A 17,529-nucleotide genomic window follows, 5' to 3' on the forward strand; every position below is an offset into this window, starting at 1 on the left:
TGTCTGTGATTCTACCTCTTTATCTTTATTAACTCCATGGAGTTTTGGGCTATTTTGTCCATGTTTTAATCCTTTCCATCCTGCCTGTAGACACCACTTAAAACATGTTTAAATGCCATGTTGGTATATTTTTTCACTTATATGACCTGATAATAACTGATTTTTTATTCTGACTTACTGGATCAACATTTAGAACCAAAAAGAAACAAAGAAAAACCAACATAAATGTGATCTTGTGATTGTGTGTGATCCTGTCATCAACTCTGGTTTTTATTCTAGTGGGACTCCATTTGATTTGGCTCTGGTGTGTTTAGACGAACAATTTTAGTCATTTTGTGTCTTTTTTGGTCATTTTGTGTCTTGTTTAGTCATTTTGTGTCCTTTTGTGTATTTTTTGGGTCATTTTGTGTCTTTTAAAATCTACGCACGACACTTTGCTATGCTATTAATGTTATAAGTTATTATTATATATACTGTTGCTGCCATTACTATTATTACTATATACTGTAATATACTACTATTATTATTACACCAGCCTTATTTATTTATTATTATTACTATTATTATTATATATATTATTTTACTTATTACTTTATTTATATTTTTCATTTTATTTTTATATTGTTATCTATTATTACATATTATATTATATATATTATATACTGTACTATTATTATTATATACCGTCTAGTATATAGACTTATATAGCATTGTTGCCATCGTATCACCAGTTTAATTATTACCATCATCTGTCAACCATCCTACCAACTCATGTTCTTCTTTTTAACTTCTTAAGTGTCCTTGTTCTATTCTGTGTTTTTTTTCTATTGTTGTTTTTATTTATGCTACCTCAGTATTTTATTCTATTGTATTTTATTGTACTTGAATACCGGACTGCTGTGACAACCGAATGTCCCTTCGGGGATGAATAAAGTAATCTATCTATCTATCTATCTATCTATCTTTTTTAGTCCTTTAGTCCAACATAAAATGTGATTTTGAATCTTTTTTTTAAACACTATCATGCTCAGGACATCACATCAGGATATCACACAATGAGAAGAAGAGACAGAAACTTCAAAATATATTTTACTAAAAGGAACATTATATATATATATATATATTTACATGAGCAGAGCAACAGACGAGGAACAGGATCAGGAGTCCTGCTGATCTCTGGAGAACAGGAGCAGCTCCTCTCTCTCCTGACGAAGCTCCTCCCATTTCTCCTGCAGCTCGGCCTTCTCCCTCTGCACCTCCTCTCTCTGTCTGTTCAGGTCTTCAGCTGCCTCCAGCTGAGCTCTCCTCAGAGCCTCGATGTTCTCCCTCTCTGCTGCCGCCTCTCTGGCGTTGACGGCTCGCAGCTTCTCCAGCAGCTCCCTCTGCTGCTGCAGAGCACGAGCCTCCTCCCTCTGAGCTCTCCTCAGAGCCTCCACCAGCTCCCGCTCTCTCCTCAGCACTCGCTTCTCTGCTTCACACGCTCTGGAAACTCTCAGTGCACCTGCAAGAAGAACAAGAAGAAGAAGAAGAAGAAGAAGAAGAAGAAGAAGAAGAAGAAGAACAAGAAGAAGAAGAAGAAGAACAAGAAGAACAAGAACAAGAAGAACAAGAAGAACAAGAAGAACAAGAAGAAGAAGAAGAAGAACAAGAAGAACAAGAAGAAGAAGAAGAAGAAGAACAAGAACAAGAACAAGAAGAAGAAGAAGAAGAAGAAGAAGAACAAGAAGAAGAACAAGAAGAACAAGAACAAGAACAAGAAGAACAAGAAGAAGAAGAACAAGAAGAAGAAGAAGAACAAGAACAAGAACAAGAAGAAGAAGAAGAAGAAGAAGAAGAAGAAGAAGAACAAGAAGAAGAAGAACAAGAACAAGAAGAAGAAGAAGAAGAAGAAGAAGAACAAGAAGAAGAAGAAGAAGAAGAACAAGAAGAACAAGAAGAAGAAGAAGAACAAGAACAAGAACAAGAACAAGAAGAAGAAGAAGAAGAAGAAGAAGAAGAACAAGAACAAGAAGAACAAGAAGAAGAAGAAGAACAAGAAGAAGAACAAGAACAAGAAGAAGAAGAAGAAGAAGAAGAACAAGAACAAGAACAAGAAGAAGAAGAAGAAGAAGAAGAAGAAGAAGAAGAACAAGAAGAAGAAGAACAAGAACAAGAAGAAGAAGAAGAAGAAGAAGAAGAACAAGAAGAAGAAGAAGAAGAAGAACAAGAAGAACAAGAAGAAGAAGAAGAACAAGAACAAGAACAAGAACAAGAAGAAGAAGAAGAAGAAGAAGAAGAAGAACAAGAACAAGAAGAACAAGAAGAAGAAGAAGAACAAGAACAAGAACAAGAACAAGAAGAAGAAGAAGAAGAAGAAGAACAAGAACAAGAACAAGAAGAAGAAGAAGAAGAAGAAGAAGAAGAAGAAGAACAAGAAGAAGAAGAACAAGAACAAGAAGAAGAAGAAGAAGAAGAAGAAGAACAAGAAGAAGAAGAAGAAGAAGAAGAAGAACAAGAAGAAGAAGAAGAAGAACAAGAAGAAGAAGAAGAAGAACAAGAACAAGAAGAACAAGAACAAGAACAAGAACAAGAACAAGAAGAAGAAGAAGAAGAAGAAGAAGAAGAAGAAGAACAAGAACAAGAACAAGAAGAACAAGAACAAGAACAAGAAGAAGAACAAGAAGAGGAACAAGAACAAGAAGAACAAGAAGAAGAACAAGAACAAGACCAAGAAGAAGAAGAAGAAGAAGAAGAAGAAGAAGAAGAAGAAGAAGAAGAACAAGAAGAAGAAGAAGAAGAAGAAGAAGAAGAAGAAGAAGAAGAAGAAGAGGGAAAGAGAAGGCCACATGTTTAGTCTCAGATACAGTAGAAACACAAAATGAAGACAAATATTTTTTTAATATGTAGCAGAGAAACCAAACTGCATTCTAAAACTGAGAAAATGTCAAAAGTTCTTGAGTTCTTCTTTGTCTAATTCTCATGATAGGTTTAAAAAGATCTGGGGCTCTTTTATTGAATACATTAGAAAAGATAAACCTCAAACTGGTACCTGAACGCACTGCTTTCTTATTTTTATTTTATTAAGTAATTAATATATTATATTGTATATAAATATATGTTATATATATTGTATATTTTTTTCTTGATATGTATTAATTTATTAAGTAAGTATTTCATTTCATGTGAGTGGACAATTGGGGACATTTTGTTGGACTGACATGTTTTTGTGCACATTTTCTTTTTACATTAATGGTTAAGTGGTGGCTGGCTGTCTGTTGCTTCTGTTTTGTTTTATCTGTTTGTTTACTTTTATTTTAATTTTTTTTTTCTCTGTTGGGTTTTTTCCTATGTTTATTGTACTGTATGTGTCTGTATATATATATATGTGCCAAAACTTTGCATAAATAAAATTTACAACAAAAAAAAAAGTTCTTGAGTACATAAGTGCTTAAATGATATCCAAAGTGAACACTGTTTTATCTTCATATTTACTTCTTTAGCAGTTGAATTATTAAGGACATTTACAGGAAGAAATACATAACCGTAGTCAGACTGTTTGTCTCGACACCAGAAGACGGATCAAACCTCAAAAAACAAAATGTGTCCAAAGCAAAGAGTGTTGTCACATCAGGCTGCAGGAAAAAAGATCTAATAGTGATTATTATACTGCATGATATAAAAGGTTCTGGATGATATAGCAGGGAGTTATTGCTCTTATATTATTATTGTCATTTCTATTAAAAAATATATTTAAATGGTCATGATGTGATTTTTTTTGCGAGGATTTGTACAAAACAAAGATTTTGTGGAATATGATTTGTAGGCTGGGACGTCTCTTCAACACCACAAAACTTTATTCAGAACGGTATAATAATAATAAAAATAATAATAATAATAATAATGCTAACTGGATTGATGGTGTATTCCTCCTGTCACAAACTGAACGATGCCTCAAACATGTAGATCTCAATCTTTCTGGTTCTTTGATCAGACAGATCCAGTCAAAATACTGCAGATGTTGTATTTTATCTTGGTTTGTGGTCAGAGAATCAGGCTCCGTTTCCATGGTGACGGTCTGACATTTTCATCAGCTACTCCTTCCACAAAGTTCTCCTCCATCACTAGATCTCCCAGGTCTCCTCCAAAGCAATTTTTTGGCCATTTTGCATCTTTTTGTGGTCAATTTGTGTCTCTTTTTTTGCTTATTTTGTGTCTTTTTGTGGTTAATTTTTGTCTTTGGCCATTTTGTGTATTTTTTTGTCATTTTGTGTCTTTTTCCGTTAGTTTTTTGTCTTTTTTTGGCTATTTTGCATCTTTTTTTTGTCAATTTGTGTCTTTTTATGGTCAATTTGTGTCTTTTTTTTTGTCATTTTGTGTCTTTTTTGTCAATTTGTGTCTTTTTGTGGTCAATTTGTGTCTTTCTTTGGTTATCAGGCATCTTTTTTGGTCATTTAGTGTCTTTTTTGGTCATTTTGTGTCTCTTTTTTTGCTTATTTTGCGTCTTTCTGTGGTCAATTTTTGTCTTTGGCCATATTGTGTATTTTTTTTGTCATTTTGTGTCTTTTTCCGTTATTTTTTATGTCTTTTTTTGGCTATTTTGCGTCTTTTTTGTCAATTTGTGTCTTTTTGTGGTCAATTTGTGTCTTTTTTTGTCAATTTGTGTCTTTTTTAGTCAATTTGTGTCTTTTTTTGTCATTTTGTGTCTTTTTTTGGCCATTACTACTCCTTCCACAAAGTTCTCCTCCATCACTAGATCTCCCAGGTCTCGTTCACAGCCATCTGGCTCCTCCCACCAATCGCTGCATCCAGAATGTGATGGAGGTAATTCCAGATCCTTCTCTGTTCACTAATACTATCTGTACATATCCTGGACATTTGGTGGAAAGACTCCTGGAAGTTTATTAGAGCTGCCAGAGCAGCTTGAAGGTCCCACCATGGAAATAATCCCACGTTTCTTTATTTCCTGTACTGGAGCATGTATGTGACGTAAACACATACGTGACGTGAGCAGATCAGATCAGAGTTTTGTGTCTTGTCAGTGTAGACCAGCTATTCTCAACCTTGGGGTCGGGACCCCAATTGGGGTCGGGAGATGATTTCTGGGGGTCGCCAAATAATTTTGGAAGTCAGCTCTGTCTCCACTGTGTTAAAGTGTTCATGTGTTAATGGATTTTTGGTCACTTAATGTCTTCTTTTGGTCATTTTGTGTTTATTTTTTTGGTCATTTTGTCTTTTTTGGTCATTTTGTGTCTTTTTTGGCCATTTTGTGTCTTTTTTTGATCATTTTGTGTCTTTTTTTATCATTTTGTGTTCAATCTGTGTCTTTTTTGGTCATTTTGTTTCCCTTTTTGGTCATTTTCTGTCTTTTCTGGTCATTTTGTGTCTTTTTTGGTCATTTTGTGTCTTTTTTGGTCATCTTGTGTCTTTTTTTGGGTGATCCGAACTGTGTGTGTGAGATTGTGTTCAGTGAGTGGGGGCCGCGGACAACATGCATGTTAAATTGGGGGTCGCGACTCAAAAAGGTTGAGAACTACTGCTGTAGACGACACGCTACGGAGGAGAGGATCTAAGTTTTACACTCTGGAGGCACATTTTAACGTTTTTAAGCCCCAAAACCACCGTCACCGTCTAAACTAAAGGCACTTCACATAAAATATTTTGTCGTTTTTACCCGTAAGCGTCCTGGTGTAAACATGGTCTTATATTTGTCTTCTAATAAATGAAGTTGCATTTTGTAAAAAGAAAGAAAAGAAAGAAAAATCTTTAAAGAAGTGAGGATGAATGACAGAAACAAACAGAGAGAGTAGAAAGGTTACCAGGACTCTGTGTCTCCGTGTCCCCGTCAGTCTCTGCTGGTGTCCTCGTGTCCCCGTTAACGTCGGGGCCCCGTGAGGACGGGCGGGGGGGCAGGGGAGGGGGGGGGATATGCCCGCCTGTTACCAGGCAACAGAAGACCTCCGGGTGTCTCTTGGACATGTGGCGGTGCATGTTGCTGGTGGTGGAGCCGTCGTAGTGTAACTTCTTCATGCAGATGTTACAGCGAGTAGCAGACAAACTCTTCAGGTGGACAAAGTGTCTCCACACGGAGCTGCGCTTCACACCGGGACGCGTTCTCTCCTCCTGCTCCTCCTCCTGCTCCTCCTCCTCCTCCTCCGGTCTTTGTTCTGCTGCAGCGTGATTAGAGGAGTTAACATCAGCCTCCTTCACCGTGGAGACGGGCTCAGACTCTCCGTCCTCCAGAGACACTTCTAGCAGGAGACAACAGCTTCACTTAGGACTGGGAGTAATATACAGGCTGAAATATGAGCCACCAGAAAGTGAATATGAATTATTTATATTTGAATTTGAATTGCTTAACTTGAATAATTGCAATAAAAACCTGAATTTGAATCACATAATTTGAATTTGTATTGAAAAACTGAATCTGAATTATAATTTGAAATTTAATTTATTAGTTTGGAACTGAACATTCAGTTCTCACAATTCAAATTCAGTTCGCAAAATTCAATTTCAATTTTCTGCAAGGAACATGCTGGTAGTTGAGGCAGAGCAATCGAGCTCAGAAAACGGAGGTGCTGATTGGCCGAAAAGGTGCTCTGTGTATCTGAGCTCGATTGTTCTGCCTCAACTACCTGGATGTTCGTCGCAGAAAATTGAAATTAAATTGTGAGAACTGAATTTTCAGTTCCAAACAAATAAATTAAATTTCAAATCACAATTCAGATTCAGTTTTTCAATGCAATGATTCAAACTGAACAACACACATCCAAACTATGTGATTTAAATTCAGTTTTTTAATGCAATTATTCAAGTTAAGCAATTCAAATTCAAATATAAATAATTCAGATTGAGTTTCTGGCGGCTCATATTTCAGCCCGTAGTAATGATTCATTATTGATTGTGTTGACATGATATTTATGAATCCATGTGTTACCTTTAGCCGTGAGGGGGGGTGGGGGGGGCTTCCTGTCTGCTGCCTGCTGTGAGAGCACCTCGGGGTGTTTGGAGGACATGTGGCGGTGCAGGTTGCTGGTGCTGCCACCTTCAAAGCACTGAAGTTGCTTCATGCAGATGCGGCAACGAGCAACAGACGTGTTTTCCAGGTGCTCGAAGTATCTCCAGATCAGGCTGCGTTTCTTACAGCGAGTCTTTACGGGAGGATCTTCTTCTTCTGCTGCGCCTCCCACAGCAGCTTCCAGGAGGCCGTTAATAGCAGAATTAATATCAGCCTCGTTCACCATGGCAACCGCCTCAGAGGCTCCGCCCCCCAGAACCATGTTCACTAAATAACAGGAAACAAAAGGTTATGATTATCAATCAATCAATCAATCAATCTATCAGACTTTATGTGTAGAGCACTTTTTATACAAGAGAGATGCAACATAAAGTGTTTTACATAAAAAAGGAGAAAGTCATAATAATAATAAAAATAACAAAACATAGAAACAAGCAAACACCCTCCATCCACCATCCCATTATTATTATTATTATCATTATTATTATTATTATTATTAATAAAAACAAAGCTCAAACTGAGGAAGCTCCATCTCAACGTGGAGGTAGACTAGAAATTAATTAGATAAAAAATAAAGTAAGGTAAGAAAAAAATAAATAAAATAAGGTTTAAAAAAATAAAAGTAAATAATAATAAAAATCTTTAAAAAAGCTAAAACAATAAATAAATAAGAAGTAGAGCATGATAAAATGTATATATAAAAATAGACTAATAAATAGTAGCAAATAAATAAATAAATAAATAAATAAAAGAGAAGATGTTATAACACTAAGATGCACGAGCAAAAAAAAACACTCTAAAAATGGTTCAAGTAAAAGTAAAATTAAAAAGATAAGTCTTAAGTTTGCTCTTAAAAATATGAAGCGTCTTTATGTTGAATATCTGTGATCAATATTAATTTCTTCAAATAAAAACATGTTAAAAAAATAATAATATGAAGCATCTCTGATGATGATACATAAAAAAGGAGAAAGTCATAATAATAAAAATAACAAAACATAGAAACAAGCAAACACCCTCCATCCACCATCCCATTATTATTATTATTATTGTTATTATTATTAATAAAAACAAAGCTCAAACTGAGGAAGCTCCATCTCAACGTGGAGGTAGACTAGAAATTAATTAGATAAAAAATAAAGTAAGGTAAGAAAAAAATAAATAAAATAAGATTTAAAAAAATAAAAGTAAATAATAATAAAAATCTTTAAAAAAGCTAAATCAATAAATAAATAAGAAGTAGAGCATGATAAAATGTAGATATAAAAATAGACTAATAAATAGTAGCAAATAAATAAATAAATAAAAGAGAAGATGTTATAACACTAAGATGCACGAGCAAAAAAAAAATCTCTAAAAATGGTTCAAGTAAAAGCCAAATTAAAAAGATAAGTTTGCTCTTAAAAATATGAAGTGTCTTTATGTTGAATATCTGTGATCAATATTAATTTCTTCAAATAAACATAAAAAAATAATAATATGAAGCGTCTCTGATGGTCTTCAGGTCTTCAGGAGGCTGATCCACAAACGTGGACCACAGAGAGAAAACGACGCCTCCCCGTGGGTTTTAGTTCTAACTTTTGGTTTTATTAAAAAGCTCCCAGAAGACCTGATGAGGGCTACAATGAATAATTGATTATTGATGAAGGATATTTAAAGAGCCATGTGTCACCGGTAGTGTTGGCGTCCTGTGATGGCGGCTGCTGCTTCGGTCCTCCTCGCCGCGGGAACACGTTGGGGTGACTCTGCTTCATGTGGCGGTGCAGGTTGCTGGTGCTGCCGCTTTCATAGCGTCTGAGTTTCATCCTGCAGATGCGACAGCGAGCAGCATCCAGACTGTCCAGGTGCTCAAAGTGGCTCCAGATCAAGCTGCGCTTCTTAAACCTGGCTTTAACGGGCCGGTATTCACCTGCCGCTTCATGTTTCACCTGTTCTGCTGGAGCTCCCGCTGCAGCGTCCAGGACGCCGCCAAGAGCAGAACTAATATGGGCGTCGTTCACCGTGGTAACCGTGGTAACCGCGTCAGAGTCTCCGCCCTCCAGAACCACCTCCACTAAATAAGAGGAAACATTAATGTCAGAATAACGGCTGCAGCTACTGATTCCTGATTGAGGAATATGTTGATGTTTCTTTAAGAAAACAACCAAAAATTAAATAACAATAATAAAAGTGAACAGTGTAAAATGTCAGAAATCTGTTAAAATACTCATCACAAGTTTTTAAGCTACTTTAAGATATTCCCTCATTAAGGCAACATCTTTTATTTCTTATATTTTCAAATGATCGTAGAAATTTGAACTTTCCAACAGTCCTTCAACACAACACAGAGACAGAGAGAGGCTGTTTACACAGAGCAGAGAGGAGAGGACAGGAGAGGCTGTTTACACAGAGCAGAGAGGAGAGGACAGGAGAGGCTGTTTACACAGAGCTGAGAGGAGAGGACAGGAGAGGCTGTTTACACAGAGCAGAGACGAGAGGACAGGAGAGGCTGTTTACACAGAGCAGAGAGGAGAGGACAGGAGAGGCTGTTTACACAGAGCTGAGAGGAGAGGACAGGAGAGGAGAGGCTGTTTACACAGAGCAGAGAGGAGAGGACAGGAGAGGCTGTTTACACAGAGCAGAGAGGAGAGGACAGGAGAGGAGAGGCTGTTTACACAGAGCAGAGAGGAGAGGACAGGAGAGGAGAGGCTGTTTACACAGAGCAGAGAGGAGAGGACAGGAGAGGAGAGGTTGTTTACACAGAGCAGAGGGGAGAGGACAGGAGAGGCTGTTTACACAGAGCTGAGAGGAGAGGACAGGAGAGGCTGTTTACACAGAGCAGAGAGGAGAGGACAGGAGAGGAGAGGCTGTTTACACAGAGCAGAGGGGAGAGGACAGGAGAGGCTGTTTACACAGAGCAGAGGGGAGAGGACAGGAGAGGCTGTTTACACAGAGCAGAGAGGAGAGGACAGGAGAGGCTGTTTACACAGAGCAGAGAGGAGAGGACAGGAGAGGCTGTTTACACAGAGCAGAGAGGAGAGGACAGGAGAGGCTGTTTACACAGAGCAGAGAGGAGAGGACAGGAGAGGCTGTTTACACAGAGCAGAGGGGAGAGGACAGGAGAGGCTGTTTACACAGAGCAGAGAGGAGAGGACAGGAGAGGAGAGGCTGTTTACACAGAGCAGAGAGGAGAGGACAGGAGAGGCTGTTTACACAGAGCAGAGAGGAGAGGACAGGAGAGGCTGTTTACACAGAGCTGAGAGGAGAGGACAGGAGAGGCTGTTTACACAGAGCAGAGAGGAGAGGACAGGAGAGGCTGTTTACACAGAGCAGAGAGGAGAGGACAGGAGAGGCTGTTTACACAGAGCAGAGAGGAGAGGACAGGAGAGGCTGTTTACACAGAGCAGAGGGGAGAGGACAGGAGAGGCTGTTTACACAGAGCAGAGAGGAGAGGACAGGAGAGGCTGTTTACACAGAGCAGAGAGGAGAGGACAGGACAGGAGAGGCTGTTTACACAGAGCAGAGAGGAGAGGACAGGAGTTAGTTAGTTGTCCAGTCAGCTGCTGGTGATGCTGTTACTGTAACTTCTCATGTATGATGAGTTGAGACAGTGAACTGGTATTATCTGCTCCATTCATTCATTCATTATGTTTCTGTTTGCTTCATTCTGAATAAACATTAAATCATTTTATGTGTCTGTCTCCTGCTGCAGCTACATGCTAACGGGCTCTACCAGCGTTAACTAATGATTCACTAGAGGAAAAGGACAAATCCTAGTGAGTTAATGTAGAAACAACAGTAACAGGCCTTCAGAGAGTTGAACCAGCGACCTACCGGAGCAGTAGTCCCCGTCAGCCTCCACCTCTCCGGGTCCACTGGTGCTGGTGTCTCTGGTGCTGGTGTTACTGGTAGTTGTTGGTGGTTTGTTGAAGACCTCTGCGGGGTGTTTGACCCGCAGGTGTCTGAGCATGTTGGTGGTGGGTCCCCGGCCCAGCCTGGTCCGTCTGACCAGGACGTCCCGGCAGAGCAGACACTGGACCAGCACCGGGTCCACGGTCCGGAAGAAGCCCCACACCACGCTCCGCTTCCGGACGTTCCTCCGGAAGACTCCGCTCATCATCACCTGCGGCTCATCGTCCGTTTTATCTGTAAAGTGATGGTGATAATGTCTCGGTCATTAAAAGGGAACAATAATTAATAATAAGTGAATAATAACTAGAGTTCTAACAGCTGCTACCGTTAGCTGTTAGCCGTTAGCTGTGTTTATGTTTTGATGCTCTTTCACCCACAATGCATTGCTGCTCTCCAACGTCAACTGCGGGAAACGGCTGTCTTTGATTGGCTGATACTCCTTGCCTACGTTGACGTTGGTTGGTTCAATTTAGAGTAAGAATATCTGGATAAGCCAATCAGAGGCAGAGAACGGCAGAGTGGGCGGGCCAACATTCACACAGGGGAACCTAATGAATATTTATATATAAATATATATAATAAATATTTATATATAAATATATATAATAAATATTTATATATAAATATTTATTATTATGTATACATATTTATTATGTCTATGGAACATATAGACATAAAGATTTATACATTATGTCTGTATGTTCCATAGACATTATAAATATTTATATATAAATATTTATATCTAAATATATATAATACATATTTATATATAAATATATATAATAAATATTTATATATAAATATTTATTATTATATATACATATTTATTATGTCTATGGAACATATAGACATAAAGATTTATTTATTATGTCTATATGTTCCATAGACATTATAAATATTTATATATAAAGATTAATTTATTATGTCTATGTCAGGGCTCCCTCCCTCATTTAAATAACATCTGTGTATATGTTTCTACTGTTTAGATTTTTACATATTTGAAAATATATTTGTTTGTTGACTTTCTCTATTCTTATTCATGCTGCTGTTTTTGACCTGCAGTATTTGCCTTAATAATCTATATTTTTAGTACTTTATTTGTTCTTTTGCATCAACTACTACCACTTGGCAATAGAATGGATTGGTTTGATTTAAATTAAAAATATGTGTATAAAAAAAAACCTTTTCTTGAATTTTATTTGAATATTTTCACATGTAGATTTTCCAGTTTAAAATGTTATCAATGTATTATTAAGCATACTATTTATATATTAAATTAAAAAGCCAAGTAATCCTGTCTGGCTATACTACAAACACAGATGATATATTACTAGTGTTGAAACAATGATATTAACTTATTTAAAGATGAGCCAACGCTAGTTTCCACCAAACCTGAACTTTGACAACAAGCATTTTATGCAAAGTTTTTTTTTTGCATTTATGTAAATGGTGAAATCCTGCTGCTGCAGCTTATTTCAATAGTTTTTTGCATTTATGTAAATGATGAAATCCTGCTGCTGCAGCATAATGTTCCTTTTGATGAATTGAGACTTTATGGAGACAAAGAAGGAGGAACCATGGAACATATTGCATCATGCAGCTAACATATTTAAAATGATTATTCCGTCAGATTGTAGTTAAATATTAGCTAGAACACTGACACAACTCACCTCAGCAGAAATATTTGATTTACAAAATATTGGTTTGGTAGAAATGTAAAAATTGTGTGAATAGCTTTACTATAATAAGCTCAGTGAAGTATACACTACCGGTCAAAAGTTTTAGAACACTCCAATTTTTCCAGTTTTTTATTGAAATTCAAGCAGTTCAAGTCAAATGAACAGCTTGAAAGGGTCCAAAGGTAAGTGGTGAACTGCCAGAGGTAAATAAAAAAAGGTAAGCTTAACCAAAACTGGAAAATAATGTACATTTCAGAATGATACAAGTAGGCCTTTTTCAGGGAACAAGAAATGGGTTAACAACTTAACTCTATGGAGTCTTGGGCTATTTTGTCCATTTTTGAATTCTTTTCATGTCTTTGTAAGTCATTTTGTGTCTTTTTTTGGTCATTGTGTGTCTTTTTTTAGTCATTTTGTGTCTTTTGGTGTCTTTTTTTAGTCATTTTGTGTCTTTTTTTGTCATTTTGTGTCTTTTTTTAGTTATTTTGTGTCTTTTTTTAGTCATTTTGTGTCTTTTTTTAGTCATTTTGTGTCTTTTTTTGGTCATTTTGTGTCTTTTTTTAGTCATTTTGTGTCTTTTTTTAGTCATTTTGTGTCTTTTTTTGTCATTTTGTGTCTTTTTGTCATTTTGTGTCTTTTTTTAGTCCTTTAGTCCAACATAAAATGTGATTTAGAATCTTTTTTTTTACTTTCAAAACACTATCATGCTCAATAAAGAATTTTAAATGTTGCAAATGTGCATTAATTTCAGAGTACACTGAGACATTAAACTGCATCATTTTCAATTAAATTCTGGAAAAGTTGGTGTGTTCTAAAACTTTTGACCAGTAGTGTATATTATAAAAATATACTGATATTCTACCATGTTTCAGTACACAAAGTGGACAGGTTAACACTCATTTAGTCTCAACATGATTATTAAAGTGAAGTGTGACCAGAGACACTGAATGAATACAACTGTATTTATTTAAGGAAATATCTTTCAGGCACATCAACAGAACAGTTTCCCAACTTAAATGCAACACGTTGTGCTCAACAAGCCAATTTATCAATTAAAACACTAAATCTAAACAAGATAAATATGACAACAGAAATTCACAGGCTGAAAACACAAACACTGAACAGAATAAATGATGGGAAACTTTCTCCGCACCAACACATAAATAAATACAAAAGTCTTCCTTATACAGACGCATGTTAGGTTCATTGTGCAGCGAGCCGGCTGGTTCAAGCTTCACACTGCTTATTAAATATGTGGCATTTTATCAGTTATCAGTGCAAAAACAAGAACAAGAAGAAGGTGAAAACTCAGTTGGAATGTTGTTTAATTATTGAATAGTGGCGGTTATGAATGTGATGTGTTTTATAAAGACACTTGATGTAAACTTGGTTATTGTTTCTGTAAAGCGTTAACGTGGATGAATCCTTATTTTAAAGAACAAACCAATCAAATCAAAGCTGCTTCTATCTTCACCTCAGTGGTGTGAATATGTACTTATTTAATTTAATAATAGTTATTGAATATGACTCTGGATATTCAGTGAGTGACTACAACTACGGTAAACTGTTTCAAACACTCTGAGCAGGTTAGAGGCTCACACCTTTAGATCCAGTGGTTCTACTCCATGAAAACATCAGTTTGGCTTCAGTATGACATGTATCTGGAATAACTCTAAATGCATAGATTGCATGAAACATAAACTTGTAAAAAACATATAAAATGACTTCAATGGTTAACATGTAAACAAACCTTTTACACACATTTTAAACTAAATTTAGTTGTCAAACACCTTCAGGCTTTGTGTCTAAAACTTTGACAATTTAGCAATAAAAGGTCATTAATGTGTAAATTGTAGCAGAAGCCTGTTTCTGTAATATTTCATGTGATTCTCCTCGTGTGTAAACTGGACAGGTGGAAGTTTCCTTCTTCACAGTCGGTTTCAACCAGTGAATTCATTGTGATTGGTGAGTTCTCACAGAGAAAACCAAACATCCATATAAATCTCTTTCTGGAAGTCATAATCCATCTCTCTCCTTCCATATGTTCAGTTTGTTCCAGCAAACATTCAGCAGAATCTCACTGTGTTCAGTGTTTTTATCTACAGGTAGTTTATTCTGATGAAATGATGACGAACACCAGAGCTGGGTGATAAATCTGTCTCAATACATTTCATAACTTGACATATATCATGATATGGCATGTTTTCTGGTAATTCAATAAATAATAAATATTCTTTATGGAATAACCACATGGTAAAGACTAGTTTTGTAAACGACATGTTAGCAAACAGAACGTGTTTCTGTGATGCTGTCGGGTCGTCAGAAGTATCGATACTCAAAAAAGTATCGATACTAAAACGTTAAATAATGAACACTTATTTTCAAAATATTGATACCTAGCCAAGGAATGAACACTTATTATTTTTTTATCAAGCTTGCCTAATATTGTGCACAGCATACAACCTCAAAATATTGTTCTAATTGTTATTGTTTATTGTATTTATTTATTTGTTGCACTACCTCAGACCTGAAGCTTGTTATCATAGTTGCAGTTTCTTTTTGCACAACTGTTTTTATTATAAATATTTAACCTGTGGTTCTGTTCATTTTTACATGTTGCATTTTTCTTGATAATAAAAATATTTCTGTTAAATTTTGGGGTCTTTGTTTTTATCCTGGTGGTATCCAGTTGAACATCTTAGTATGGTGACAACCCTAAACGCAGTTCAGCTTTGCAAACATTAAAAACAATAGAGAAAAACATATATAATTGACATATTTTATATCCTATTGACAGTATATGTGATAAATCACCCAGCCCTGCTGAACATGATGGCGTTTAGATAATAATCTCTGTCACTGTGAAGAAGGAAACTTCTTATGAAACAAACATTTCAGATGAAGAATCACTTTAACTATTCGTCTTGAAGAATTTGAGGGGCGATGCTACAAATTATACTTTCTATTATTCAGTTTTCAACATAGCTTATTAAACTCAATCCCTGGTTTGTTATAAATGTCAGAACATAAAAACCTACGAGCCCCTCTTTCAATCTTTAAACTGCTTATTATTACAAATGACAACAATTAAAAAAATAAAAGGAAACTCTGCACAGCTCCATTATTCTGAGTTCAGAGGCTGATGAAGGTGTTTTATTAGTCAAATCTGCTCCTCATGCTTTAATAATAATAATAATAATAATCACATTCAGGCCTCAGGTAAACACGTCCTTTCACAATAAGGTGCTATTCGTGTTAGGAATAAATAAACACCAAAATAGATGTAAATAATATGTACAATAGATATTAAAATGTTTCTGTGTTGGACTGTTTCATGTTTTAAATTGAGCCAAAAGACTAAAAAACGACGTATTCGGACCCAAAACAGGTTATTAGAAGAAAGAAGAAGCTTTTACACAAACTTCACTTAGTTTAGATCACGCCGACACAACCATATTGATTTATTTATTTATTTATTGATTTATTGGGGAAAGGAGATCTGTAACTCTTCACTTTAAAAAGTCTATATTTAAAATATTCTGGCTTTCCTCTAGAGCTGCAACAACTATTCAATTAATGGAACAATAATCGATTTTTAAATTAATCGTCAACTATTTTGATAATCCAATAATTGGTTTGAGCAGTTTTTTTTAAAGACAATAAGTCCAAATTCTCTGATTTCAGCTTCTTCAATGTGAATATTTCTGGTTTCTTTGTTCCTTTATGACAATAAACTGAATATCTCTTTGGTTTGTGGACAAAACAAGAGATTTGAGGACGTCATCTTGTGGTTTGGAGACACTCATTGATATTTTTAGACATTTTATTCACCAAACAACTAATCCATTAATCGTTTAAATAATCCATAATGAAAATAATCGTTAGTTGCAGCCCTTTATTCCTCAGGAAGAGCTGAACTCTGTCCAATCACAAGAATAGAGTAGAAGCTCATTGGATCAATGTGATTAATCAGTAACTTTCTATCTTGACACAAATGTTGAAGTGGATAAAGGAAATGGTCAGGTTGTGTTTTGACTCTCGAGGATATTAATAGATAATATTTGACATAGTTGTGGTGCCTTGCTGACAGATTATGAAACTTATTTAGCAGGAAATGTTGTCATGACTTCCTGTTTAAGTAAGAACTTTTTGGCGTGGTGCAGGTAATAAATGTGTAAACGGGGCGCAGGTATTATTAGATTATAGGAAAGATATATATTATAGATTATTACAGGTATTATAGGATCAGAATAATGGAGCTGTGGTGAACTAATTTAGTGTACAAACAAATCCTAACTGTGAGGGAACAAACAGCCACAACACAGCCGTGTTTTCTGACGCAGAATATTCTGCTCAACATGTGAAAATGTAAAACAAGTAGTCATGGTAACGTGAGCATCAGGAACATTCAGTTTAGTGTTTGGGAGCGAGACGTGTTCAGCTCTTGTTCCGCTGCAGCGCCTCACACAGGTTGTGGTTGGGGTCGGGCTCCTGACTCATCACCTCCACGTTCTCCCACTCGCCGCTGCAGCTGGAGCGCTTCACCGCCTCCACCACCGTCTGCACGTACAGCCCGTCCTCGAAGGTCGGCGCCATCGCCACGGGCCCCGGCGCCCACGAGCGGCGCTCCTGGTGAGCCTGGAACGACTGTCTGAGCCCCGTCACCATGGCGCCGAGCCCCCGCAGGAGAGGCAGCGGCATCTCCTTCGCCTCGGGCCCCGCCCACCCGCTGTCGCCTAGCAACAGCTCCTCACCTTTCCCTCCGTTGCGCTGGCCGTAGAGCTCCGTCCCCCTGGCGACCAGCCGCCCCGCCGACCCCACCACCATCACCTCGTGCACCGACGAGCCCGGCATGTTGAAGTTGAGCGTGACGGTGCAGCAGACGGCGCCGGCGCCCGGCGGCCCGTTCCCGCCCATCAACATCTGGAAGAAGCAGAAGTCGTCGCTGGTGACGCGGCGGATGCC

General features: G+C 37.1%; 2 protein-coding genes across 2 annotated transcripts in view; both read right to left on the bottom strand.

Annotated features, from left to right (window-relative positions):
- Positions 1 to 767: 767 nt before the first annotated feature.
- On the bottom strand, positions 768 to 11,090 carry LOC131988033 (uncharacterized). Its single transcript, XM_059353021.1, has 5 exons — positions 10,808 to 11,090; positions 8,667 to 9,047; positions 6,914 to 7,261; positions 5,796 to 6,227; positions 768 to 1,501 (listed from the first exon to the last, which is right to left on the bottom strand). The coding sequence occupies exons 1-5, from the start codon at positions 11,088 to 11,090 to the stop codon at positions 1,158 to 1,160; spliced, it is 1,788 nt and encodes a 595-aa protein (XP_059209004.1). The 3' UTR covers positions 768 to 1,157.
- A 2,422-nt stretch (positions 11,091 to 13,512) lies between these two features.
- Positions 13,513 to 17,529, bottom strand: part of gfod2 (glucose-fructose oxidoreductase domain containing 2) — an 8,436-nt gene continuing 4,419 nt past the window's right edge. Inside the window, exon 2 of the mRNA XM_059356234.1 lies at positions 13,513 to 17,529. This exon is cut by the window's right edge and continues 377 nt beyond it. Within this exon, the coding sequence (XP_059212217.1) occupies positions 17,002 to 17,529 (528 nt within the window). The 3' untranslated portion in view covers positions 13,513 to 17,001.

This window comes from Centropristis striata, chromosome 2 (assembly GCF_030273125.1).
Source record: "Centropristis striata isolate RG_2023a ecotype Rhode Island chromosome 2, C.striata_1.0, whole genome shotgun sequence".
NCBI classification, from domain to species: Eukaryota; Metazoa; Chordata; class Actinopteri; order Perciformes; family Serranidae; genus Centropristis; species Centropristis striata.